The following is a 26,719-nucleotide window of genomic DNA, read 5'->3' as shown; positions in this document are numbered from 1 at the left end:
ATATGACAATTCAGTCCCACAATCAAATCCTCTTCTATTAAATGAGAGACTTTAAAATTTAAACCAAATATCAGGCAGACATATTCCAGTCATTTCCTTGTGGTAAGAAACAAAAATTGCTTAACTGTTATATTTGATTGCCCAGATTCCTCCACAACAGTACCATTTGAAGTAAGGTATCAGTGTGTAAGTCTGTACACACACACACACTAAATGAATGGAGAGGATGTGTGTTAAGTGTTGCCTTATTTTTTTAAAAAGGCTGGACAGTAAGGTTCTGTCCACAGCTAAAGTTAAACTTTCCAAAATTAAACTTCTAAGGGATTTCCCTGTCAGTAACATGCCAACTGAATGCCCATAAAATAAACTATTGGCGTTGAGGTGTGCACTGTTCACAGTAATATTATTGGGGAAGTTACGTGCACATCTTCCCCATGCCAAGGGAGAAGGGAACTATCCATTTAGATAGAAGTGTCAAACTGTTGGGAATGGACTCATGACTGGGAGTGCCTACCTCAGGGCAGACTATCAAAAACAGGGCAGACACCCCAAACTAATAGTATGTTCTATAATTCGATTTCACCAAACAGTAACATGTGAATTCCTGGATCTCTGTACCAGTCTTACCATGGAGTACACAGACAATCCCCTTAGGCTCTCCAGTCTACCTTGCCACCCTGGCAAGATGAACTAATGATAAATGGTCACACACACAAGTTGTTTCCAGTCCCATGAGACCAATCATTTACCCCAGATCAAATGGTACCCTAGATCTTGGATCAGTAACTGGTTAAAAAGATAGGAAACAAAGGATAGGAACAAACAGTCAGTTTTCAGAATGGACAGAGGTAAATAGTGATGTCTGTACTGGGACCAGTACTGTTCAACATTTTCATAAATGATCTGGAAAAGAGGTTAAACAATGAGGTGGCAACGTTTGCAGATGATACAAGACTATTCAAGATAGTCAAGTCCAAAGCAGACTGTGAAGAGTTACAAAGGGACTTCACAAAACTGGGTGGACGGACAACAAAATGGCAGATGAAATTCAGTGTTGATAAATGACAGAATATCAGGGTTGGAAGGGACCTCAGGAGGTCATCTAGTCCAACCCCCTGCTCAAAGCAGGGCCAATCCCCAACTAAATCATCCCAGCCAGGGCTTTGTCAAGCCTGACCTTAAAAACTTCTAAGGAAGGAGATTCCACCACCTCCCTAGGTAACGCATTCCTGTGTTTCACCACCCTCCTAATGAAAAAGTTTTTCCTAATATCCAACCTAAATGTGAAGTAATGCACATTGAAAAACGTAATTCCAACTATACATATAAAATAATGGCATCTAAATTAACTATTACCACTCAAGAAAGATCTTGGAATCACTGGATAGTTTTCTGAAAACATCCACTCAATGTGCAGCGGCTGTCAAAAAAGCTAACAAAGTTGGGAATCATTAGGAAAGGGATAGATAAAAGAAAATATCATATTGCCTCTATATAAATCCATGGTACTCCCACATCTTGAATACTGCATGCAGATCTGGTCACCCCATATCAAAAAAGATATTGGCATTGGAAAAAGTACAGAAAATGACAACAAAAATAATTAGGAATATAGAACAGCTTCCATATGGAGATTAATAAGACTGGGACTCTTCAGCTTGGAAAGGAGACAACTCAGGATATGATAAAGGTCTATAAAATCATGACTGGTGTGGAGAAAGTAAATAAGGAAGTGTTATTTACTCCGTCTCATAACACACGAACTAGGGGCCATCAAATGAAATTAATAGGCAGCAGGTTTAAAAACAAAAAGTATTTCTTCACACAATCCACAGTCAACCTATGGAACTCTTTGCCAGAGGATGTTGTGAAGGCTAATACTATAAAAGGGTTAAAAAAAAGGAACTAGGTATGTTCATGGAGGATAGGCCCATCAATGGCTATTAGCCAGGATGGGCAGGGATTGTATTCCTAGTTTTTGTTTGCCAGAAGCTGGGAATGGGAGATAGGGGATGGATCACTTGATGATTACCTGTTCTGTTAATTCCCTCTGAAGCACCTGGCATTGGCCACGGGTGGATGGGGCAATTAATGTTTTTGTCTTATAATGGCCCACTTAATTTTTGACAGTCCTCTGGAGGTGGGGGGGGGGGGGAACAATTCCTGTGCCTAGGTTCACAAATTCAGAGCAAACATTTTCAAAGCTGTAAATCAAAGCTTACATATTTCCTTATAGCTTGGAACACAGACGTTACAAGTGAGTTAATATATGCAACATTTCATAGAGTCTTAACACTAAACACAGTCTTGTAAGAAAAGGAGGACTTGTGGCACCTTAGAGACTAACATTTATTTGAGCATAAGCTTTCGTGAGCTACAGCTCACTTCATCGGATGCATGAGCTTATGTTCAAATAAATTTGTTAGTCTCTAAGGTGCCACAAGTCCTCCTTTTCTTTTTGCAGATACAGACTAACACGGCTGCTACTCTGAAACCAGTCTTAAGACAATACCTATTTTGAACAAAACTAACATACAAATGAGCTGATTTGGTTTCCAGCTGTGAGTTTGTTAGTTCTTAGCTAACCTACAACCTTGGCTAGAGCTAGCACTTAGTTTACCAGCACAATAACTCAATTTTCTGTAAAGACAATTCCTAGAACATGAATCAGACCTCTTATGAAGTGTCTAGCATAACAATGAGACTCAATTCCGTGCAGAGAAGAGTCTATCATTACAGAAAAGTAGTGGAACTGCCATCATCTCTGTCCTACATCACACAGACCATGATCCTGATTCTCATTTAAACAACCATTATAACACCTATGACTTCAATGAGTTACTTATGATATACCCCACTGCAAAAGAGATCAGACTCTAACCCACACATTTGAATGCTACCTCCCCATTAAAACTGGATTAGAAATCTAGGAGTACTTTTCTGCTCAGTTTCATTGTCATCTTGAATCTAAGATCATCCCCTACAGTTCTCATCCTAAAATTACCAAGATCTGTGCTTCACTACAATCTGCTTCATTTATAGTAATGACAACTATGAGCATGCTGATAGCATAACAAATATTTAGTCATCAACCAGTGCGGGATTCGTCCTAGGTAGTTCTGGATTTTATTAGAATTAGCACTTTAAAAAACTAAATTCAAGGTTTCAAAAGTCCACTGGACAGACTTTCCTTTGGAAGCAAGGGGATCTGGGCCAATTTTCACAGGATGTAGAGACTTTTTAAAAAACAAAAAACGGTTTAGCCAGTGTTGTGTTCTCGTTCAGTGTCTGCAGACTGCTCTCCAGTGTCTCTGCAGCAACTCAGCTTCGTCAAGCAGCAGTAGAGTGACATTAACAAAAAATGTGACCATTTTACTATTACTCTAGGCCCTGTGAGCTGCAGTACAATTCTCCAAAATCATGTAAATTTCATGCATTTTGGCAAAGCTACATTCAGGGGGAGGACCACCCAAAAGTAGTTTGGTGAGGTAAAATAGTTGAATCCTTATTCCTCCTCCCAAGCCCTTATCACAGCAATAAGGATGTTTCAGAGAGAGGAAGAGGAAACAGCTCTTTCTTCCTTCCAAAAGGAAAGTGAAAAGGGAATGGGGTGAGTACACAAAATCAAAACTTGAGACCTTTACTAGTTAGAAACTAGTATCAAAGACTGATTCCCTAAACCGGATACCAGCATGCTGGTAGAAATCCAAACTATTTCTATTTGTCTCAGCAACAGCGTTAACTAGGCTGGTCAGCAAACCATTATTGCTGACTAATAAAAATCACAGTAGTCTGAATTTTTTCAAGCCTGAGCTAGTTTGTTTTCTTGAACTGGTTTCTAGATTAGCCACAAGGCTTCATACTGGAAGCGTGAACAAGGTATGGCCAGTCAAAGGGTAAGACTAAATTTCATCTCTTTTGCATGTATTGTGAACTCTGGGCCTAATACGGGAGATCCACTAATATCAGTGGTCAGGTTTCAGAGTAGCAGCCGTATTAGTCTGCATTCACAAAAAGAAAAGGAGTACTTGTGGCACCTTAGAGACTAACAAATTTATATGAGCATAAGCTTTCATGAGCTACAGCTCACTTCATCGGATGCATTATCAGTGGGAGTACTGATGTGAATTGAGGATTGCAGAATACGGCCCTCAATCTGGAAAGTCTTTGGACTCCTTTCACCATGCTATGGATATCTTAAGACCAAAGCACTTGTGCTAATTAGTTGAAAGATCACAAGACTTTGGAAGAGTGAACGATCTTTGTTTATTTGACAGTCCATACAATGTCAATGACACCATGGGGTCACTGCTGATACAAATTTGTGGTCATCAAGTTCTATTTTCTTAAGAAAGTTGTCATTTGTCACAGATAGAAATCTGTGATTCACTTTCTTCTCTGTGTGTTTGGAGGCTATTTAGGGTAGTCACAATTGTTAGACCATAGCTTTTATTTTGTAGACTGGTAATCTTTTCTTTTATACTTCTATGGATTTGCATTCAGCATCGATTTCTGATTTTATTAGACATTTATTTCTTTGATGCATAGATGTGGTTAATTGTTTGAAAGATTATCCAACTTTTTGGATTGTTTCAATTTTTTGTTCTCTTCCTTCTATCTCTGTTGTATCTGAACTTTCATGTACAGTATTTGAATTCTTGGTCGTCAGCCATGACTACCCAGACTAAATACAACAGTCACACATGCTACAGCTATCTCTCACAAGAGAAATAAATATACTGAAGGTCAGATTTGCCAAAACAACCTTAGTTTACACTAAATTTATTTAAACAGTATTGACACTGGGGATTTAGAAAATAGAACAAAGCTTTTTTGGCAACAAGAGAGATATGGGATATCCAAATTGCAAACACCCAACCCCATTATTAAAAATAAGGCTTCTATTAAACAGATATTAAATAAAAATACAAAGCCTGTATAAACATTGCTTTACATTTGTCCAGAGATTAGATTCTAGGAAGCTCCTGCCAGACTCCAGCCAATTTAAAAAAATATATTTTGAGAAAGCCCCGTTAAAATGTCATTTACTTTTTCTTCATTTCCTTTCCCACCTACGATATCCAACAGATTTTTCTGCTTTATAATTAACCTCACCATCACCCAATTCCTTTAGAAATGTGCCAATGACCTTGCAATTTGACCTGGGCCAAGAAGCAGAAAGTAGTGGTGATGGAAAGAGGAAGTATGGAGTCTGAAGACCTACATTCTATTCCTGGCACTGACATTGACTTCCTGTGTGACCTTAAGAAAGGTACTTTACAGAAGAAGTTGCTGGGCACAGAGGAGAAGTGTAGGCTGCTGAAACACGCTGGACTCTTGGATGAAATGTGCTATGAAAATGCAAAATGTTCAGGGTGACAATCCATAATGTAAGTTTATTTCCTGTTGGGTGGAAAAAGCTCCTATCTTGAGGTGAGGTGGGTATGCACTCACTCCTAGGATTCAAATCAACAGTAGCCAGAGTCAAAAATCATAATAGGACAAATGTATCTGTGCTTACCTGAAAAATCTCCTTTCTTCAAGTAAGATTTTTTTGGTCAAAAGAAAGGAAATGGCATTTAGAGGAGATAAAAATCTTTTAAAATTAGGTTTTATTTAAATTATAAGTTTCTTTTAAAAATAAGCCTATTTAAAATGAAATCTGAATTTAATACAACATATGTTAAGGCCTAACTTTACTGTAATCTCAACACATTTGATAAAAAATATGCTGTATCCATGAGCCTCAATCAAAAAACTGAGTTAAAGGCTGCTTTTCTCCATCAAGAAAGAATCAAGGGAAAAACATCCTGTCTTCTGAGATCAAGCTTTATAAGGCTAGCACAATAGGTCATGTATTATATTAAGGACTTGATCCTGTAGAGGATCCAGGGATTGTGCTACTAGGTGCAAGAGACTGGCAAAGTCATCACAGGCATTGGGATTGGGCCTCTGGACTCCAGGAGACACCATAATGTATCTCATCAGGCTCATCCACTGAGCCCACCTGGGTGGTCTTACACTCGTTACATGGCTTCTTCCTTGAAACTCCGTCCATGATAGCAACTTACTCTCCAGCTCATGCTAGAACACTGATCTGCCCAGTAACTACCAGCCCTTGCTTCTGGATGGTTCTGGGCACTTCACACAAACAGCCTTGCTCTGTCTTCTTGCACATGTACATAGGCAGAGATACAAACAAGCAGAAATCCATTAATTTCTCAACTGCCTCACTGTCTCTAAACAAATAAAATACTGCAGTGCAAAAAAGGCATGTGGGTTACACAAGCAGAAGTCTTGGATAGTTCTTTTGTTTGTTTTTTTTGGAGGGGGGGGAAGGAATGGGGCAGGGGAGTTCTGTAACAAAAGGAAAAGGAGCAGAGTGTGCAACCAGAAAGGAGCAACACTTGTGTCAAAGCAAGGCACTGCAGGAAGAAAGGACAGCTTTTTTAGAGCAGAGCAGAGCGAGTGCTGATTTCAACACCTGGGAACTGGAGGGGGAAAAAATGCCATGGCTACAGATTGTAAAAGTCACCCTATGTGGGAATATTTTCAAGGAGTTCCTGTACCTCTGGGTGAGAAAGGAATACTTGCCAAATGTAAACAGTGCAACAAAAATGAAAGGCCTAGTTTTCAGAATGAAACATTATGAAAGACAGACACTCATCAAAAGGCAGTGGCTTTAAAGACGATGTGGACGTCTTAACAGTCTTGATCAACCATTAGTAAAAACTTATTTTTGCACCTTTTTGTGTCCTTCCTACCATGTCTTACTACTCTAGTAAATAACAGACTCAAAAATTTGTGTTCTGGGTAGGTTACTTATGAATTTCAAAATATAATTGGTATATTACTTTGTTGAAGTAGTTACAGTTTTACTGGTTTCTGAGTAACAGCCCTGTTAGTCTGTATTCGCAAAAAGAAAAGGAGTACTTGTGGCACCTTAGAGACTAACCAATTTATTTGAGCATAAGCTTTCATGAGCTGCATCCGATGAAGTGAGCTGTAGCTCACGAAAGCTTATGCTCAAATAAATTGGTTAGTCTCTAAGGTGCCATAAGTACTCCTTTTCTTTTTACATTTTTACTGTTACTGCTGGACTTCTGAAATTATTTTTATTGCTCAATATAAACAAACATCCAAGCTGAAATTTCCTGTTTAAAGTTTAGACATTTATGAATTTTAATATTTTTTAGAAGTCTTCAAACTGTTTGGTTTGTTGCTAGAGGTAAGGGGTTAAATAGATTTAGAATCTTCAGTGGTTCTCAAACTTTTGTACTGGTGACCCCTTTAACATAGCAAGCCTCTTGTGTGCAACCTCCCTTTTAAATTTAAAACCTTTTTACATATTTAACACCCTTATAAATGCTGGAGGCAAAGTGGGGTTTGGGGTGCAGGATGACAGCTCGCGACTCCCTATGTAATAATCTCATGATCTTCTGAGGGGTCCCGACCCCCAGTTTGAGAAATCAGGATTTATTTTTTCCCTATAAAACTGGATTTAGACTAAATAAATAGTAATAAACAGTTTCAGGAGGAGGAATCTCATTTACAATCTTATTTTTCAAAATGAGAGCACTGAGTAATACTCAGTGACGGACTTTTCTTTACTCCATTGTGTTTCAGGGTCCAGCTTTGACATAAGGGGTTATGAATGTCCACCAACAGCAATGTCAACAAACTTCAGAGTAATCTGCTAGTACAACCAGCAGCGATGCAACTAAACATACATCAGACAGTAAAATGACCCGTGTACATTTAAAAACAAAAAAAACAACAAAACAAAAAACTTCATCGTCCAGTAAAGCCCATGGATGTGTTCATAATCAGGACCAGTAAATTCCAGCAAGACTCCATAGATGAAAAGATTGCTCAGTTCAAATTCTTCCTTTCATCTTGTTCAGATGAAACATTTCATGGACACGGTTCAATCACTATGACCAGGCTACTCTCCACCTGGCAGAGCACACATTGCTGGAAAGAGGAAATTGAACACTGTGCAAAAAACATTGAAGGGAAACTCATTAATCTGAGTCTTGACGGGTGGAGCAATGTATACAATGATCCACTAACATATGCTTGTGAGACAACAGAAAATACGGTTGTCTATCTTACAGACACAGCTGAAACAGGAAATGCCCATACAGCAGTATACTTAAAAGTAGCAGTAAAAGCTGTAACAAATTTAAAAATTCATATGTCAAGTGCACAGCTTTATCAGACAATGCTGCAAATGTAGCAAAGATGAGAAGAAATCCAGGAGACTATAATGAAAGGAACCTGAAACTTATAGCACATGGGTGCAGTCTTCATCTGTTGCATCTTTTAGCCAAAGATTTAAGTACAACTCCAGGAAAAGGAAAAATATTGTTGAAATTGCAAAATATTGCCATAACCACTTTGATTCAACTTCATTGAAGAAAGAATAAGTATTGTTTAATTTTCTTTTGGGATCCATAAGAACTTTATCCAAGTATTCATTTTAAACCAGTCTGGTTTTCCAGTAGCAGACCTCCTATCCACCCAAAGATCCAGGGTTAGGTCAATCAGTCCCCAGAGTCATAGCCTCTTCAGTCAGAAAGGCATAAGCAGCAGTATCAGTATTGCTCTCTCATTCCAATTTTTTGTATTGTCCTAGGGAGCAGCAGAAAAGATTGGAAGCTATAGCAAGGACCAGGCCCAGTTTTGCAAGAGGTCACTCACCACCTCACATCCCAGGATCGCACACACAGGACCCAGGGTACTTTATTTACTGTTTCCAGATGCAAAGAGGTTGATCGCCAGCCCATCTTGATAAGCAAGATTTCTGGAGCCACTATATTAGTCAGACTTCTGCCACGTAAATCTTGGTGATCATCTCCACCTTGACTGGCCGCGTACATAGAAATAAAACTTTGGTCCAGCCAGGACAGAAGCATCTCTCTCTATGTTATAGGGCTAACTGTGTTCTTCCAAATTACGAAAACAGACATGTTGACAGTTGTGACTAAAACAGGCCTGTTTTCCATGGAAGGAGCAGTGCTCCGAGACCTCAATGAATTGGTGTGTTCCAGCTGGTGGATACTGTACACTTTCGGGTACCAATTCCCTGAAGTGAACCAGGAATTTCTCTTCAAAAAAAAATATCCAAATCTCTGCATTTACCACTCGTGGAAGTGAAGAATATATAATTGGAACTAGATTTGACAGAAAATAAGATGAAATGCAGAGGGGATAGATAGATTACTATATAGATATGATGAACTCTATCACTGAAGCATGCACATGTGTGAGATCACAATCCCCAACAGACTCCACTAAATTGTTATTTTTTGTTAGGTTGGTTCTGGGGCAACACTTGTTTTCCCATTACATCCATCTTCATCTCTATCAACATTCTTCAGAGATGTAACCTTATACCCAACATCCTCAACCCAGGCCTATGACTCACTTGCCTGGCACAATGAATGTGTGTCTCCTTATCACTGTTTGCTTCAGTTTCCTATACAGAACCTTTAACAGAGCGAAGGGAGCAGGGGGAAAAAGGTCCAGGGAGAGAAGTGAATTTCATAGATACATAGATTGACCTCCTGTATAACAGGCCACAGAACTTTCCCAAAAATTCCTAGAGCAGATTTTAGAAAAACATCCAATGATGAAGAATCCACCACAACCTTTGTTCCAGTGGTTACCACCTTCACTTAAGAATTTACACCTCATTTCCAGGCCAAAGTGACCCCACCCAGCCTGGGCTGCATCTTTTTAAATTATTTAAGCCACTGAGTGGTAAGCTACAATGTCAGAAGTTATTACTGTGAGAAGGAATGAATTGGAGGGAGGAAGCAGTTTATTACTTTTGCTATTCAGTATAAGAACCTAGCAGCTAAAAACCATGGCCCACCTGTTCACGAAAGCACAGTAATCAGGTTGGTCTTCTTGGCTTTGAAGCTTAGGGAGAACTAATACACATCCTTAAGTAAACAAGGCTTTACCCTCTGGAGTTTTAGTTTCCTCAGCACTGCTACCCTGCCACAGCTTCAGCAGTTTTAGAAGCAATGGGAATGTACTGGCAACCCCTGACATTTTAGCCACAATGCCATCTAGACCTGCTTTGAGAGGAGTTAGAGGACATTATGGTTAGCGCCTTAGCAGCTATCTGGAGCTCTGCTTACATTAGTTTTTCCATTGGTAACAATAGTGCTACATTTTAGAAAAAAAATCTAGTGCAGAAACAAGCAAGTGTTTTCTATATTTACATATAGCGATAAATACAGCATGGCTGAAATACCTCAACAACTGTAGTGAAAGTTGCCAAAGTGTATTCACACCTACAGAGTTCAACAATACAGGGATCAGGAGGAACAGCAAATCTTGGAGGACAAGAACTACATAGCACTAGATGTGCTAAAGAAAAGCCCACTTCATAAGGAGCATGTTCTCATTATTTCCTTGTACTCAGCCTGTATCCACCCATCTGTTGTCTTTACTATGGGCTAAATCGGTGCTGCTGCAATCGATGTAGCGGGTATAGATTTAGTGGGTCTAGTGAAGAAGCAGTAAGTTGATGGGAGAGCACTCTATCCATTTCAATATTCCACTTCAACAAGAGGTGGAAGATATGTTGATGAGGAGCATCTCCCATCGACATACAGCAGTGTCTACACCACGCTAAGTCAATGTAAATTACGTCGACTTAAGTTACATAACTTATATCTACTTACAGGGTTAGTGTAGACAAGGCCTTAGACCGTAAGCTGTTTGGGGCAGCAACTGTCTTTGTTTGTACAATGCCTGACACAATGGAGTCCTGACCCATGACTGCGGCTCCTAGGCACTATGATAATGCAAATAACTAGCTTGTTGTGTCGAACATTTTCTTAAAAAAATGATAAGACAGAAAAAAAAAAACACTAAATGGTTTATGAAGTTTCCTACATTAAGACTAAGTGTTACACACCAATCAGGAGATGCCCAAATTTAAAGTTACACAGGTTACTTAACTGTCCCGTTGTGTATCTGCATTACTAGTCTTTAGTTACAGGATAGCATACTATCTCAAGTACAGTGTGTCTTCTCCATTTCCACACTCTCCAACAGACACCTTTGTATACAAGGCGCACACATTACAAATGACTCATGCACAATAGCATACAAGTTGCTAGACACATTTAAAGTTATAGAAAAAATAAATTTCTTAAATATACAATATCCGTGATCAATACATATGCACAATGGGAAGTTAAGGTTGTATGCAACTGGAGACTAATACTTACCCCACTATCATTTTTAATTCCGTTTTTGCATGGATTCCATACATCTACATATATTTAGGCACACAAATACTATAAGCAGAATATAATAAACTGAATGTCATTATACAGGACATTCAATTTATTATAAACACACTAGTCCACAATGCCAACTAATGAAAGATGTTTTTAGTAGGGCTGTCAAGTGATTAATCGCACAATTAAACAATAGAATACCATTTATTTTAAATATTTTTGAATGTTTACTACATTTTCAAATATATTAATTTCAATTACAGAATACAAAGTGTACAGTGCTCGCTTTATATTTATTAAAATATTTGCACTGTAAAAAAATTTTCAATTCACCTCATACAAGTACTGTAATGCAATCTCTATCATGAAAGTTGAACTTACAAATGTAGAATTATGTACAAACCCCCCCAGCATTCAAAAATAAAACAATGTAAAACTCAGTCCTACTTCTTGGTCAGCCAATCACTCAGACAAACAAGATTGGTTACAATTTGCAGGAGATAATGCTGCCTGCTTCTTGTTTACGTCACCTGAAAGTGAGAACAGGCATTCGCATGGCACTTTTGTAGCTGGCATTGCAAGGTATTACATGCCAGATGTGCTAAAGATTCATATGTCCCTTCCATGCTTCAACCATTATTCCAGAGGACATGCTTCCACACTGATGATGGGTTCTGCTTGATAACGATCCAAAGCAGTGTGGACTGACGCATGTTCATTTTCGTCATCTGAGTTAGATACCACCAGCAGAAGGTGGATTTTCTTTCTTGGTGGTTTCGGTTCTGTAGTTTCCGCATCAGAGAGTGTTGCTTTTTTAAGACTTCTAAAAGCATGCTCCACACCTCATCCCTCTCAGATTTAGGAGAGCATTTCAGATTCTTAAACCTTGGGTCGAGTGCTGTAGCTATTTTTAGAAATCTAACGTCAGTACCTTCTTTGCGTTTTGTCAAATCTGCTGTGAAAGCGTTCTTAAAACGAAGATGTGCTGGGCCATCATCCGAGACTGCTATGACACGAAATATATGCAGAATGCAGGTAAAAGAGCAGGAGACATACAATTCTCCCTTCAAGTACAGTCACAAATTTAATTGACGCTTTTTTTTTTTTAAAACAAGCATCATCAGCATGGAAGCACGTCCTGTGGAATGGTGGCCGAAGCATGGAAGGGGAATACAAATGTTTAGCATATCTGGCATGTAAATACCTTGCAACACTGGCTACAAGAGTGCCAAGCGAACGCCTGTTCTCACTTTCAGGTGACATTGTAAGTAAGAAGCAGGCAGTAGTATCTCCCGTCAATGTAAACAAATTTGTTTGTCTTAGCGATTGGCAGAATAAGAAATAGGACTGAGTACTTGTAGGCTCTAAAGTTTTTACACTTGTTTTTGAGTGCAGGTATGTAACCAAAAAAAATCTGCATTTGTAAGGTACACTTTCTCAAGAAAGAGAATGCACTATTTCTTTTATAATTTTAACAGTGCATATATTTGTAATAAAAATATAAAGTAAGCACTGTGCCCTTTGTATTGTGTTGTAACTGAAATCAATATTGAAAATGTAGAAAAACATTCAAAATTATAATAAATTTCAATTGGTTAGAAACAAATTTCTATTGTTATAAGTGCAATTAATCACAATTAATTTTTTTAAATTAATCGCATGAGTTAACTGATTGACAGCCCTAGTTTTTAGACTTAATCACTTATCACTACACCTGATCTTCCTGGTAAGGTTTTTCTGTAGATACAGCAATCATGAAAAGTTTGTTGTTTGTCCAGTCCCTTTTATCCCTTAATACTACTTTTAAAATGAAAAGGAGGACTTGTGGCACTTTAGAGACTAACTAATTTATTTGAGCATAAGCTTTCGTGAGCTGCAGCTCACTTCATCAGATTCATTCAGTGGAAAATACAGTGGGGAGATTTATATACACAGAGAACATGAAACAATGGGTGTTACCATACACACTGTAAGGAGAGTGATCAGGTAAGGTGAGCTATTACCAGCACGAGGGGGGATGGGGACCTTTTGTAGTGATAATCAAAGTGGGCCATTTCCAGCAGCTGACAAGAAGGTCTGGGGGGGCGGGGGGAATAAACATGGAATAAACCTCTCCAACGCATCATCAAGGATCTACAACCTAACCTGAAGGATGACCCATCACTCACAGATCTTGGGAGACAGGCCAGTCCTTGCTTACAGACAGCCCCCCAACCTGAAGCAAATACTCACCAGCAACCACACACCACACAACAGAACCACTAACCCAGGAACCTATCCTTGCAACAAAGCCCGTTGCCAACTGTGTCCACATATCTATTCAGGGGACACCATCATAGGGCTTAATCACATCAGCCACACTATCAGAGGCTCGTTCACCTGCACATCTACCACCAATGTGCCAGCAATGCCCCTCTGCCATGTACATTGGCCAAACTGGACAGTCTCTACGTAAAAGAATAAATGGACACAAATCAGACGTCAAGAATTGTAACATTCAGAAACCAGTCGGAGAACACTTCAATCTCTTTGGTCACTCAATTACAGACCTAAAAGTGACAATTCTTCAATAAAAAACACTTCAAAAACCAGACTCCAACGAGAGACTGCTGAATTGGAATTAACTTGCAAACTGGATACAATTAATTTAGGCTTGAATAAAGACTGGGAGTGGATGGGTCATTACACAAAGTAAAACTATTTCCCCATGTTTATTCCCCACCCCCCAGCTGTTCCTCAGACGTTCTTGTCAACTGCTGGAAATGGCCCACCTTGGTTATCACTACAAAAGGTCCCTCCACTCTCCTGCTGGTAATAGCTCACCTTACCTGATCACTGTTGTTACAGTGTGTATGGTAACACCCATTGTTTCATGTTCTCTGTATATATAAATCTCCCCACTATATTTTCCACTGAACGCATCCAATGAAGTGAGCTGTAGCTCACGAAAGCTTATGCTCAAATAAATTGGTTAGTCTAAGGTGCCACAAGTCCTCCTTTTCTTTTTGCAGATACAGACTAACAGCTGCTACTCTGAAACCTACTTTTAAAGTGTAACTCAATATCAAAACATTAACCTTACAATAAGGTTACAATATATGGTACTCAGGTCAAGAGATGCCAGAAGTTGCTGCCTTAATGTTAGCTCAGTCATACTGCTAATTCAGTGTGTCAGGGTATACAATAATGCACTTTACCTCTCGTTTTCTGTAGCACACCAACTAAAAATGAGGTACATACTGAAGATTTTAAGACTCATGAAACCTTACCAATAACAATTAAAAGAATAGCCAATACTACATATGTGCACAGTGTGGCAGAATTAATATTCCAGGGAAAAATTTTCCCTATTGGGTGTTTAATTTCATGTCTTTTAAAGATTTTTTGCTCATTGTTTTAAAAAAGGAGAAAACACCCCCAGTAACTATTTGGCTTGAACAGCTTATTAGCTCTGCAATGTTTGCCTCTGGATCTTACCCTTTTGCCCTCAAAGCAAGATTTCTTATGAAGTTACAAAAGGTGCTGGAAACATCTTACTCTAGAGCAGGGGTCAGCAACCTTTCAGAAGTGGTGTGCCAAGTCTTCATTTATTCACTCTAATTTAAGGTTTCACGTGTCAGTACAACATTTTAACGTTTTTAGAAGGTCTCTCTAAGCCTATATTATATAACTAAACTATTGTATGTAAAGTAAACAAGGTTTTTAAAATGTTTAAGAAGCTTCATTTAAAATTAAATTAAAATGCTGATCTTATCAGTTTAGCGCAGTGGTTCTTAACCTGGGGTGCACACACCCCCTGGGGGTGCGAGATGCCCTTTCTGGGGGTGCAAGACATGCGAGATTTTTTTTTTAGAAGGTAAATAATCGAAAACACAAATTAAGCCCAGGCACATGAAACAAAGTAGTTGTACTTACCAAACCTATGTATTTATTAACATTATACATTTAATGATTACTGTAATACACAAAGTTTTTAAGCTAATTTTACACTAAAAATTAAAGTATAATTTTTTATAAGGGCTGCAGAGTGCTAGGCCCAGACCAGGAGCAGAGCCCTGGCCCACCCGCCGGTCTGAGCAGGTCCTGGCTGCTGGCCCCACTCAGCCCGCTGCCGGCCTGGGGTTCTGTTCACACAGGGAGGCAGCGGGCTGAGCGGGGCCGACAGCTGGGACCCCGGCTAGCAGCAGAGTGCCAGTAAAAATTAGCTCATGTGCCACAGGTTGCCAACCCCTGCTCTAGAGCTGAGCTGTCTGTCCACTTAAAAGCCCTTTCACCTGCTTCAGTAGCTGGAGCTTGTAAATATCTGGAATTAAGTATCTGGACACACCTGCTGCAGCTCCACCTTAAACATTCAGCTAACACTTTAAATGAGTTTTCTACAGTTCACAAACACTAATTAGTTTAAAAAAACCCACAAATGTAGCCAAGCACATGCTTTTCATTAGGGCTTATTTACATACCAAGCTTGAAGTTTTAGAGCTCAGCTGTTTAAATTACTTGCTTTAAAAAAAGTGCAACCCCTAAACTGCAAGAAGTTCTGCACACTTTCCAGAAAAAGTATTTCAACAGCAGGCAAAGACCAAGCACAAAAAACATCACTTCCAGGAGGTTTTGAAAGGCATGCTTGAAGAAAGTGAATGAAAGCTGCTTTGCAATTATCGATAGCATGCACCACCACCTGCAGCCACCATGTAGGAAACTTTTAGGGGCAGTAGAAGGCACGAAACAGCAAACACCACCACCACCCCAAAGACAGGAAAAAGAGTCAGAATTCCTTCAACAATAAAATGAAGCAATTCAGTTCAAGTTCTCACTCTGTACTTGTGATTGACCAACCAACAGCTTAGAGGGTCCTGAAAAAAAAACCCTGAATGCCCTAATCTTAAAGAGAGTTTTGAGTCATGTGCATTCAGACAATCAGGCCCACACCTAGAGACTAGCCAGGATAGAACAAGACTTCAGGCCATTCATGTACCTTACTGAGTAATTTATACTATGATAAACACCCCAAAACCTCTATGCACTGCAATTACAATTTATATTATGGAATAGAATGGGGAAAATGGGTACCACACATATGCAGAGTGATCAGGGTGACTATCACATACTGTCTTAGTTCCTTTTAAATATGTAGTTTTATTTTAGTAAAGGTGCTATAAAAGTACTTTTTCTATTAGTCTCTAATAGCGTCTCAAAGTAGGTTGGAGCTGCACAGTATGCACCCTGCACATTTTCTACTACAAGTAGAGAATTTCAGAATGCAGCTTTTGCTTTCATATACTGTTTTACAGAATCAAGGAACAGCAAGTTTAATTTCAAAGACTGCTCATAGTTTCGCTTCTGAATAAGTGAACTAGAGTCAGCTAAACTCCTATCATCTCTTTTGCACTATAAGAAATGTCAATAATATATTCTCCTAAAGGCAACAGTGACACCTCCTGGTAAGATTACCAAATGGATTAGATGTCTACAACTAAAGAAATTAACAAATTTAGTTTTCAAGTTTTTTAAATGTATAGCTCTTTATCAAGGGTTTCCCCTGTAACACAGATATTATGATTACTCTAGATCTGAAGTTCAACACATTCCTAGATAAGAATTACAGAAAGGTTATAACTAGACTTTCTATATAAGCATCTCAAATTCAGGCTACACTCAATATTTAAGTGATAGTATTGTAGAGGAGTCTAACCTAACACACCAAAAAGTTCTCAAAATATTGTATCCGAGTCAGCCCAACAACTTGCAGCTCCCAGTTGACCTGAACTTTTTCCAGGTTGGAATTAAAGCATACAATGGTAAATTAAGTCACAACCCTGCATTGTGATTTGCATAGGCAGATTGTTGTGCCTGTACAGAGTCCCCTGCAGTCAATGGGGCACTTCCACGAGCAGTGTGTTCTGTCCACACAGATCATAATGAAGGACAGGGCCTTAGCTGGCCCAAGGTAGCCACAACTCAGTGGTTGATTAGAAGAATTCAAAAACTACACTGCTAGTTTTGTTCTGACTACTGGATCATCCAAGCCCTTCTTACTTTACCTCTCCCCCCCCCCGCCCACCAAATACCATAGTAGAGAAACACGTGCCTTGCTGACACTAGCACTCCTGCATTGCTGCCAGTGGTTAAGTTTCACCATTTAGAAGTTTCCGAAAATGAACGATCAGCAATCTAGAAACAGTTCTCGTTTTAAGACATACTTTTCCTCATGCACTGAGGAAGTTAAAAACACATACAGCAATATTCTAAAAGGTCTTACCTAAGCAACGAGAAGACATCATATGAGTTACGGACACAGTTCTGATCCACCTGGAGAAGACTACTCTTCTGGGTGCCTGAGTGATCCTTAAGGCAAAGAAAGGAAATCACTTTTTAAAAAAAAAAAAAAGGTCAGAGTAAATTTTCTGATAAGACTAATGTGTGCCTGGGACCACACAACTTTGCCTGTGCATTTAAAGAACACTGTATATCACAATTTAAAAACTCAAAAGCACCAAAAAAAAGCAATTTAGTTCTTAGGAAGGTGGTGACGGCAGCATGAGACAAGTTATGTCCCTGCTGTAAATCTAACAGCAGAGCATTTATGCATTAAGTTATTAGCAGAGTTTAGTATTCCATTTTATTTTCTTTAGCACATGTTTAACCCCATTTAGCATGAGCTGCCTAATATTGTCTACTCAGACTCAAGGATTCAAAAATTAACTCTCCTGAAACTCCCCAGCTTCAACCAGTTTTGAACACAGACTTTCTGCAAGGCACAATGCATTCAAGAATCTGCCCTCAGACATGCAACACTAATAGGCTCTCAGTAAGTGGTAATTAGAAAGTTATTGTTTATCCACTCCATAAACACCCTTCAGAGATTCATATATTCCTTGGGATGAGCAAGGTATCCCTGGAGGAGCTTCCTACAAGTTTTGACCAGAACACAAAAGACTATGGCCAAGGTCTGCACCAGGGATGGCAGGAAGGAGCTGTCGCATTATCTTGTGCTGCAATTTTGTCATATCTCAAACTAGTCTGTGTCAGGCAGGTGCCATACTTTGACAGACACACCCCTAGGAAGTGTAAGAACTCTGGAACTCTTCCTTCCCAGTCAGCACTAATACAATGTCCCAGCACTGTGCTGCTAGAGATAAAAAGTCAGACAAGACGTAAGACAAGAGGCCTAGACATGTGTGGTCACTAAAGATTGATGGCTCTTTAGGCTGGAGAAGAGAAGACTGAGAGGGGACATAATAGTTTTCAAGTACTAAAAGGTGCTTGAAGTAGGACAGAGAAAAACTGTTCTTAACCTCTGAGGATAAAAAAAGAAGCAATGTGATTAAATTGCAGCAAGGGAGGTTTTAGGCTGAACATTAGGAAAAAACTTCCTAACTGTTGGGGTAGTTAAGCACTGGAATAAATTACCTATAGAAGTTGTGGAATCTCTGTCATTATCTAACCTGCTCTTAAAAACCTCCAAACACATGTCAGGGATGGTCTAGATAACACTTCGTTCTGCCATGAATGCAGGGGACTGAAATAGAAGACTTCTCAAGGTCCTCTCCAGTCCTACAATTCTATGAAAAAAGAGAGGCATTTACCTTTATGTATTTACCAGTGTTAAAATTTCACCAGGTCCCTGGAAGAGTTTCAGCAGGATATAGTGATTTTCTTCACTTTAATCACACACCATAAATTTAAACAAACAGCTATTGCTTTCCACCACAGACATAACTGCACTTTAATGTGAGTGAAGTAATCCTACCTAAACATCCTTTACCTGCCCGAAAGGGCTGTTGTGGGGCTTAGCTAATACTAAAGCATTTGGAGGTCTTTTGCTATACAGTTAGATCTCCCATGGGCAATTCAGTAGCAAGTTTTCCCCCTTTCCCATTTAAACTATGTTTTTCTTGCATACATTATAGAACTGCTTACTCTTGATCATGACAATATAGCAAATATGCCATTCTAATACTAGAAAACCAATACCATGCATTATCTGGCCACTTCTCAAAGGGAGAAACCATTTCTTTCGGATGTTAGGAGTTTGATTTGTAGGACCCATCTTCTGGAAAGATACTAAAGCAAGACACCACCACCTGAATCTTACTGCAAGATTAAGGAAATTTGCAAGGCATTGCAGCTGGATCATCAGCATCTCATGCTGAGCAATGGGCCTGGTTTGGTCTCACACATGCAGGGTCTAAAAGTAGGGCATGGAAAAACAAAGTTGTTCTTTAGAAGAATGAAGCAGATTAGGGCAAACAGTCCTGTCTCTCCCCCAAGACAGTGGAAGGGGGTGAAGTAGTAATTTCAGAAAGGGAAAGATAATCAGTATGTCAGTCCCTTCTCTTCTCCCATCCTGCTACAGGACGGTAGCCTCATTATGGTGCCACCTGCCAGAAAGTAACTGCCAAAGAAAGAATGAGAGGGTATATGAAGGCTAACTTCACCTTCCCACCTCTCAAGCTGTTTGCATAAAGAACTAAGAACGTCCATATCAGCTCAGACCAAAGGTCCATCAGCCCAGTATCCGGTCTTCCAACAGTGGCCAATGCCAGGTATCCCAGAGGGAATGAACAGAACAGGTAATCAAGTGATCCATCCTCTGTCGCCCATTCCCAGCTTCTGGCAAACAGCTGTATGCAAAAAACAGATTTCACGTTTTGCACTGTACTTTAATTTCTGTTTAATGTCCTCATTTTTGCATAGTCCCCCTTTCTGAAAGTAAATGCTACAGTGCTGGGCTGCTGTGGTGTTTTCCCCGCCACAGAGATGTTAAATTTAATTATATTATGGTCACTATTACCAAGCGGTCCAGCTATACTCACCTCTTGGACCACATCCTGTGCTCCACTTAGGACTAAATCAAGAATTGCCTCTCCTCTTGTGGGTTCCAGGACTAGCTACTCCAAAAAGCAGTCATTTAAGGTGTCAAGAAACTTTATCTCTGCATCCCATTCTGAGGTGACATGTACCCAGTCAATATGGGGATAGCTGAAATCCCTCATTATTATTATTAAGTTTTTTATTTTAACAGCCTCTCTAATCTCCCTGAGCATTTCACAGTCACTATCACCATCCTGGTCAGGTGGTTGGTAATATATCGCTACTACTATCTTATTATTAGAGCATGGAATCATATGAAATTACTATCCATAGAGATTCTATGGTACGGTTCGATTCATTTAAAATTACTTCATTTGAGTCTATGCTTTTTCACATATAGTGCCACTCCCCCACCAGCACGACCTGTTCTGTCCTTCCGATATATTTTGTACACTCATACTACTGTGCAAACTATGCAGAGAAAACTATGAAGCAAACTATGGAGAGAAAAGGAGGGATGCACACTGGAAATAAGGAGGAACTCCAACCTCAGTTATCAGAGAGTAGTTTTCCCATTGTTGAGGGTCTCCCCTCTTCCATCCTACTGCAATATTTGATACTGGCACTCGGCACAGAAAGTCATGCTGTTAGATCAGGGACAACTGATTTTTTGGAGTGGCAGTCTGGAACACATTTTGATAGATTTACCTTCCCAGAGCAGTCAAGGTCCACCTGATAATGGTCGATGAACAAGCAGGGAAAGAAACAAGCGATCACCTTACACATCTGTGAAGTTGTGGCTTCAGTCCCTCTCCTTGCAGGGGGGAAAGAGTGGTCTGACCCTTCAATAGGGAATGTGGTGTCCTGTCTGCCTGCTTGTGTCATGGGACTGAAAGCCTATCACTGCACAGAACATGTCTGAGAAGACAGGGTGACCTTTGGGCCACAGTAAAAGGGTTTCCAGTTACCAAGTGGAATACAAAACCTGTCTGTCTTCTTCCCTTCAGAGACACCAGCAAGTCAATAAAATGGCCACTAAAAAGGCTGTTCTTACAACTGGTAGATGCAGAAAGGCTTCTCAAAAGGTGTTCCTGCAGGACACGAGACTGTCTTGTCGACAAGACGCAACTGTAAACAATTTAAAGGGAAAGGATCTGGAAAAGCAGGCAAGTGGAACCCAAGACTCCCGCTCCCTTCATCTTCCCACTAACTGGTCCCTAGAGGGCTGATATGGCCTGCATCTGTAATTTCTGAACCAGGACAAGACAAACTGGCTACAAATGAACAACAACTAGAAAGTGTTAAATATCTACATGCACATAGGAAGAGAGGGTCAAGTAAATGCACAGTAAAACACTGTTCAAAGTTTTGCAGATACTATAACCAGAAGTTTTAACAGCATCAAGAGGGAAACCCTTCTAAGAACCTACTCCAATCAACTTCCTGGCCATGAGGCTCAGATCTTTGTCTCCTACGACGACACTGGGTAAGCCCAAGGGAGAGCAGAGGAGAAGCTACTGCAGGAGGCGCAGAATCTACAGGGATCCCAGCCAGCCTGGAGAAGTGAGAAGGGAAAATCTAATAAGCACTTGACTGTGGAGGCTAAGGGTATGTCTTCGCTAACATTAAAGTGTTGCCATGGCAACGCTTTAACGTGGCAGCATAGTCGCGGCTGTACAGTCGCTGTAAAAACAAAAAACAAAAACCACCCCCCTACGAGGGGAGTAGCTCCCAGTGCTCGTGCACTGTCTACACCACCACTTTACACCACTGAAACTTGCAACGCTGGGGGGTGTTTTTTCACACCCCTGAGAGAGAAAGTTGAAGCGCTGAAAAGTGGCAGTCTGGCCCACAAGACCTTGGTGCTTTTAGCAAGGAGGGAGCAAAAACCCACTCAGAGCACATAAGGCTCCTTTGCTGAGTGGCTGAGAGGGTTGCTGCAGAGGCAGAGAAATAAAATCTGTACTCCAAACACCACAAGAAGAGGGGGACCACAGAATTCTAGGGGTTCTTATGTCCTGAGGATGAGTGAGAAAGCTGCATGGTGGTCTCAGGCAGAACAGCAGTGTTGGAGGCACATGGTTTTGAATTCACACCTCCAGTAGTGACTGGGCTGCTAGGATCAACAGCTAAAAGAATATCCCTCAGGCACGGAATTAAGGGGGACCAGAGAGGAGCTTTTTAAGTTTTCCCCAAAACCTTTTTCTTCCATCAACCTAGTGCCCATTGTCACAAAACAGAAGAAACTGGAGATTAAGGGAAAAAACAAACAAAGCTTAACAAAGCTTCTTTGTCTCCAAAAAGGGAAATGAACCAAATACTTCCCTGAGAAGTCAAGTCAAAAGGTACAGATTAGTAAGACTCCCATGAAAGAAATGTCAACTGTCAAACCAAGTTGATAAGGTCAGTTATTAGCCTACTGGATGTTAATGAAAACAGAGCCTTTGGACATTATTAAGAAATGGATGCACAATCATTGGCACGAGGATGACTGCTTGGGACCAGCCAATCGTCCCAGATAAACTACCAAGATTAGTCCGTGTAGTGCACGTCCTTTAATGTCACTCCTTTACAGGAGAGGTGGCAGCTAGGAATTAAGTATGCAGAACACAGATGGAATTTTGCAAGACTATTCTTCTGTCTTAAAGATGCAAGGGCTTGGAAGCTCCAAATCAGCAACTGCAATGCTTTACCCAGTCATGCAGGAAGTATGGTTCCAAATGAGTGCATGCTCATTTGGAACTTTTTTCCAAGTTAGTGGACTTTAATTTATAACCACCTGGGCACCATATACTCAGGAACTGCTATATCGTGTTCGCTGTTTAGTCAGTGTTAGCTTTGTATAGCTATGTAAGCTTTTTTCCATGTTATGCTTTCAAAGAGCTATTCCATTAAAAAAAGGGGGGGGGGGAGGGGCATGATGGTATGAACGCCTCTGGCTGGCTAGAGATCAGTAATGTGTCAAGTCCCAGCCACATCAATGCAGCCTTCCTGACAATGGAAACGAAACAACAAGTCACCACAGGAAAACCAATACTTAGTTTGGATATGCTGTGGTATCACCACAGTATCTGTAACCCAGTAAATTTACCAGAATTAATTTCTTTCTACGAATCTACTCGATATAGCAGGAAACTCCACTTGAGACCAGGATGTGTACTTTAGTTTTTGAATCTGAAGTGGGTTAAGATGTTTATTTGGAGTAGCAACAAATATACAAAACTATTTCTGGCTATTAAATCAGAATATAAGAACTGCCATGCTGGGTCAGAGCATTGTCCAGCTTGCCCAGTATCCTGACTCTGGCAGTGGTCTGTACAAGAGCTTCAGGGCAAACTAACAAAACAGGACAATGACGGAGTGATCTGCCAGTCTTCCACTCCTGGCTTCTGGTAGTCAGAGGTTTAGGGTTGCCCCAAGCATAGGGTTGTTCCCCTGACCATCTCAGCTAATTACCAATGATGAACCTCCATATACTTATCCAGTTCTTTTTTGATCCCAGCTATACTTTGGGGCATCACAACTGTGACACTGCACCCATATTCTTTGCAGTGATATTAGGATATGATTATGACAATTATAATATATGTTATGCAAGATAAGTCATGTGAGGTGTCATTGGAAAAGTTATGATTTTCTGAATATGATTATTCTATTTGTATGCAGGTATTTTTGCTTAGGAAGTTAGGAATATTGACTATGTATCTCCATGTCAAATGTAGTTACACCTGGGTAACACCCACTAGACAAGATGCTTTCAGTCTAGATAGTGCGTAAGGAAGGCAATGGGCCATTAGGAAAAAGCAGTAGGCCTTAGGAAAAGCTTATCTCCCACCTAGGGAGCCTTTCTGAGAACACTATAGAGTAATGGCTGCTATGACTCTACAAGGACATGTGATGAGACCACATGTCTCTAGAATCCATCTTGGGATGTCAGTGTTTTTCCACTGACCGGCATGGGAACCAAGCTTTGGGAACAAAGGGTTCCCATCATATGCAAAAGCTATACAGGGCAAGGAGTGACAATCTGGGGTTCTTCACTCCCCACACAAGACAACTCCTGGAAACACCTGAGAAACAAAGACTGAACTGGAGGAAACTGCTGGATCCAGGCTAAAGGAATTTTAGCCTGTGAAACGAAACACCTGGGGATTCCAAGCCGCAAAGCAAGTGCAGCTTGCCCCTTAAGAATCTGCAGCCTGCTTGTATCTGCACCTGCTTGTTAGGGTGAGAATCTGCTATTCATATCCAATCTAGTTAGTATATTAAGTTTAGTTTGCGGTTTTTGTTTATTTGCTACGTAATTTGCTTTGATCCATTTGCTATCGCTTATAATCACTTAAAATGTATTGTTTGTAGTTAATAATCTTGTTTTTGCTTTATCTAAACCAGTGAGTTGGAGTGAAGTGTGTGGGAATCATAACTCAGGGGCAAAAGGCTGTTGCATATTCCTCTCCACATTGAGGGAGGGCGTGAATTTTATGAGCTGAGACTGTACAGTTCCCTGTGCAGCGCAAGACAGTATAATTTTGGGTTTATACTCCAGAAGGGGGTGCATGACTGAGGAGCTGGGAGTAGCCTTCCCATGCACGGGCTGGTCAGAGACCCTGCTTGTAACTGCAGCTGGGTGTGCCCTTACCTGTATGTATGCTGGTAAAAGTGCAGGCTGGAGGGCTTTGTAGTTTGGTCACAGCAGTACAGTGTAAGGGAGACCAGGCTGGTGGGTCAGAGGGCTCAGTGGTACTCCAGTTCCAGGTGGCACCCTGGGGGGAACCCATCACAACATTCCATAGAAACAAGTTCCACAAGTTAGACGTGCCTATGTGAGAAAGCACTTCTTGTTTGTAGTCAGCCTGCTGCTTATTAATTTCCTCAGGTGATCCCAGGTTTTTGTACTGTAGGAAAGGGTAAACAGAACTTCTCCATTCTCTTTTTCCACCCCGTTCATGATTTTTTAGACCTATCAAACATTCCCCCCCCCTTAGTCATCTCTTGTCTAAGCTGACCAGCTCTATTCTTTTTAGTCTCTCCTGGTATGAAAGATGTTCTATACCCTTGATCATCTTTGTTGTTCTTCTCTGAACCTCTCAGTTCCACTATATTCATTTTGAGATTTGGTGACCAGAACTGGACACAGGATTTAATGTGGGCTCACCATGGTTTTATATACTGGCATTATGATATTTTCAGTCTTATTTTCTATCCCTTTCCTAATGGTTCTTAACATACTTGTGTCTACTGCTGCACGGTGAATGGAAGTTTTCACCAATCTATCCACAGTGACTCCAAGTTCTTTCTTGGACGGTAACAGCTAATTTAGAACCTATCATTGTATACATATATTTGGTATTATCTTTTTCCCCCCCAAGATGCATTTCTTTGCATTTATCAATGCTGAATTTTATCTGCCATTTTGTTGCCCAGTCACCTAGCTTTGGGAGATCGCTGTAACTCCTTGGAGTCTGCTTTGGACTTATCTCGAATAATTCTGTATCATCAGCAAACTTTGCAGTTCACCCTGTTCAAGATCATTAATGAATATGTTAAACAGGACAGGTCCTTGAGAGAGAACGCTGTTCTTCTCTGTGAAAACTGACCATTTATTTTTACCCTTTGTTACCTATCTTTCAGTTAGTTACAGTAGAACCCAGTTTATCCGACCCTCTATTATCCCTAGTAACCAAACAACCAGCAGGTCCAGAAGCAGGCGATCTGTCCTTTGGCCACTAGATGGTGCTATAGCCTCGCACTTTCCCATTGTCCAGATTATCCAAATTTTTGATTAGCCATCTGACCCCAGCCCAATTAGATCAGATAAACGGGGTTCTACTGTACTGGACCATGAGAGGATGTTCCCTATTATCCTACGGCTACTTAGTTTTCTTAAGAGCCTTTGGTGAGGGACCTTATCAAAGGCTTTCGGAAAATCCAAGTACACTGTATCAACTATCACCTTTTTGTTCCAAACCTCTTCTATTGAGGCATCAGTTTGGGACAGCAATTCGGATCTGTTGTTCAAAAGAACAGCTCTGATGTGCTTACCTCCCCACATCCCCGGCAGTGAAAACCAAATGCAAAGAATTCGGGTATGTTTGCACTACAAACTTAAGTCAACCTATGTTAGGTCAAATTACAACCACTGCAGTAATTACAGACTTTTTCATGTCCACACTACCCTCCTTCTGTCAGCAGTGCACGTCCTCAACAGGAGCGCCTGGCTCAGAGCAGGGAGCCTCCGCGGCCGCCCTTGTCATTTTCATGGCTCCAGCAGTTTATCTGATCTAACTGTGAAATTGACAAGAATGACAGCCAACAGCTGAAGTAAGTAGTGCAGCATCTACACGGACATTGCGTCACCCTAACTACACCAACGTAAGTCCTACGCCTCTCATGGAGGTGGAGTTCTGTCCGTGTAGTAGGGCATGTACATCAGCGGAAGCAAGCCTGTAGTATAGACACTGACAGACAGACACAATGAGGTCGACATAAGATGACTTATGTCAACCTAACTCCATAATTTACCGTCTCTGCAACGGTCTTGTCTTCTTCCTTGAGTGCTCCTTTAACACCTTCATTGTTTAGGGGTCCTACTGCCTGTTCCGCAGATATCCTGCCACTTAGTGTTTGCATCTTTTAGCAAG

The 26,719-nt window shown here is 40.4% G+C and overlaps 1 protein-coding gene across 1 annotated transcript in view; it reads right to left on the bottom strand.

Moving 5' to 3' along the window:
- UVRAG (UV radiation resistance associated) overlaps positions 1–26,719 on the bottom strand; it is a 164,277-nt gene that overhangs the window by 101,677 nt on the left and 35,881 nt on the right. Inside the window, exon 6 of the mRNA XM_084646724.1 lies at positions 17,524–17,609. Coding sequence (XP_084502850.1) covers positions 17,524–17,609 — 86 coding nt within the window. The remainder of the gene's footprint in view (positions 1–17,523; positions 17,610–26,719) is intronic.

The sequence above is a fragment of the Lepidochelys olivacea genome (genome assembly GCF_965140295.1).
Source record: "Lepidochelys olivacea isolate rLepOli2 genome assembly, chromosome: 1".
In the NCBI taxonomy this organism is placed as follows: Eukaryota; Metazoa; Chordata; order Testudines; family Cheloniidae; genus Lepidochelys; species Lepidochelys olivacea.
The sequence above is the reverse complement of the archived record's forward strand: the minus strand, read 5'-3'. Positions and strand labels throughout refer to the sequence as shown.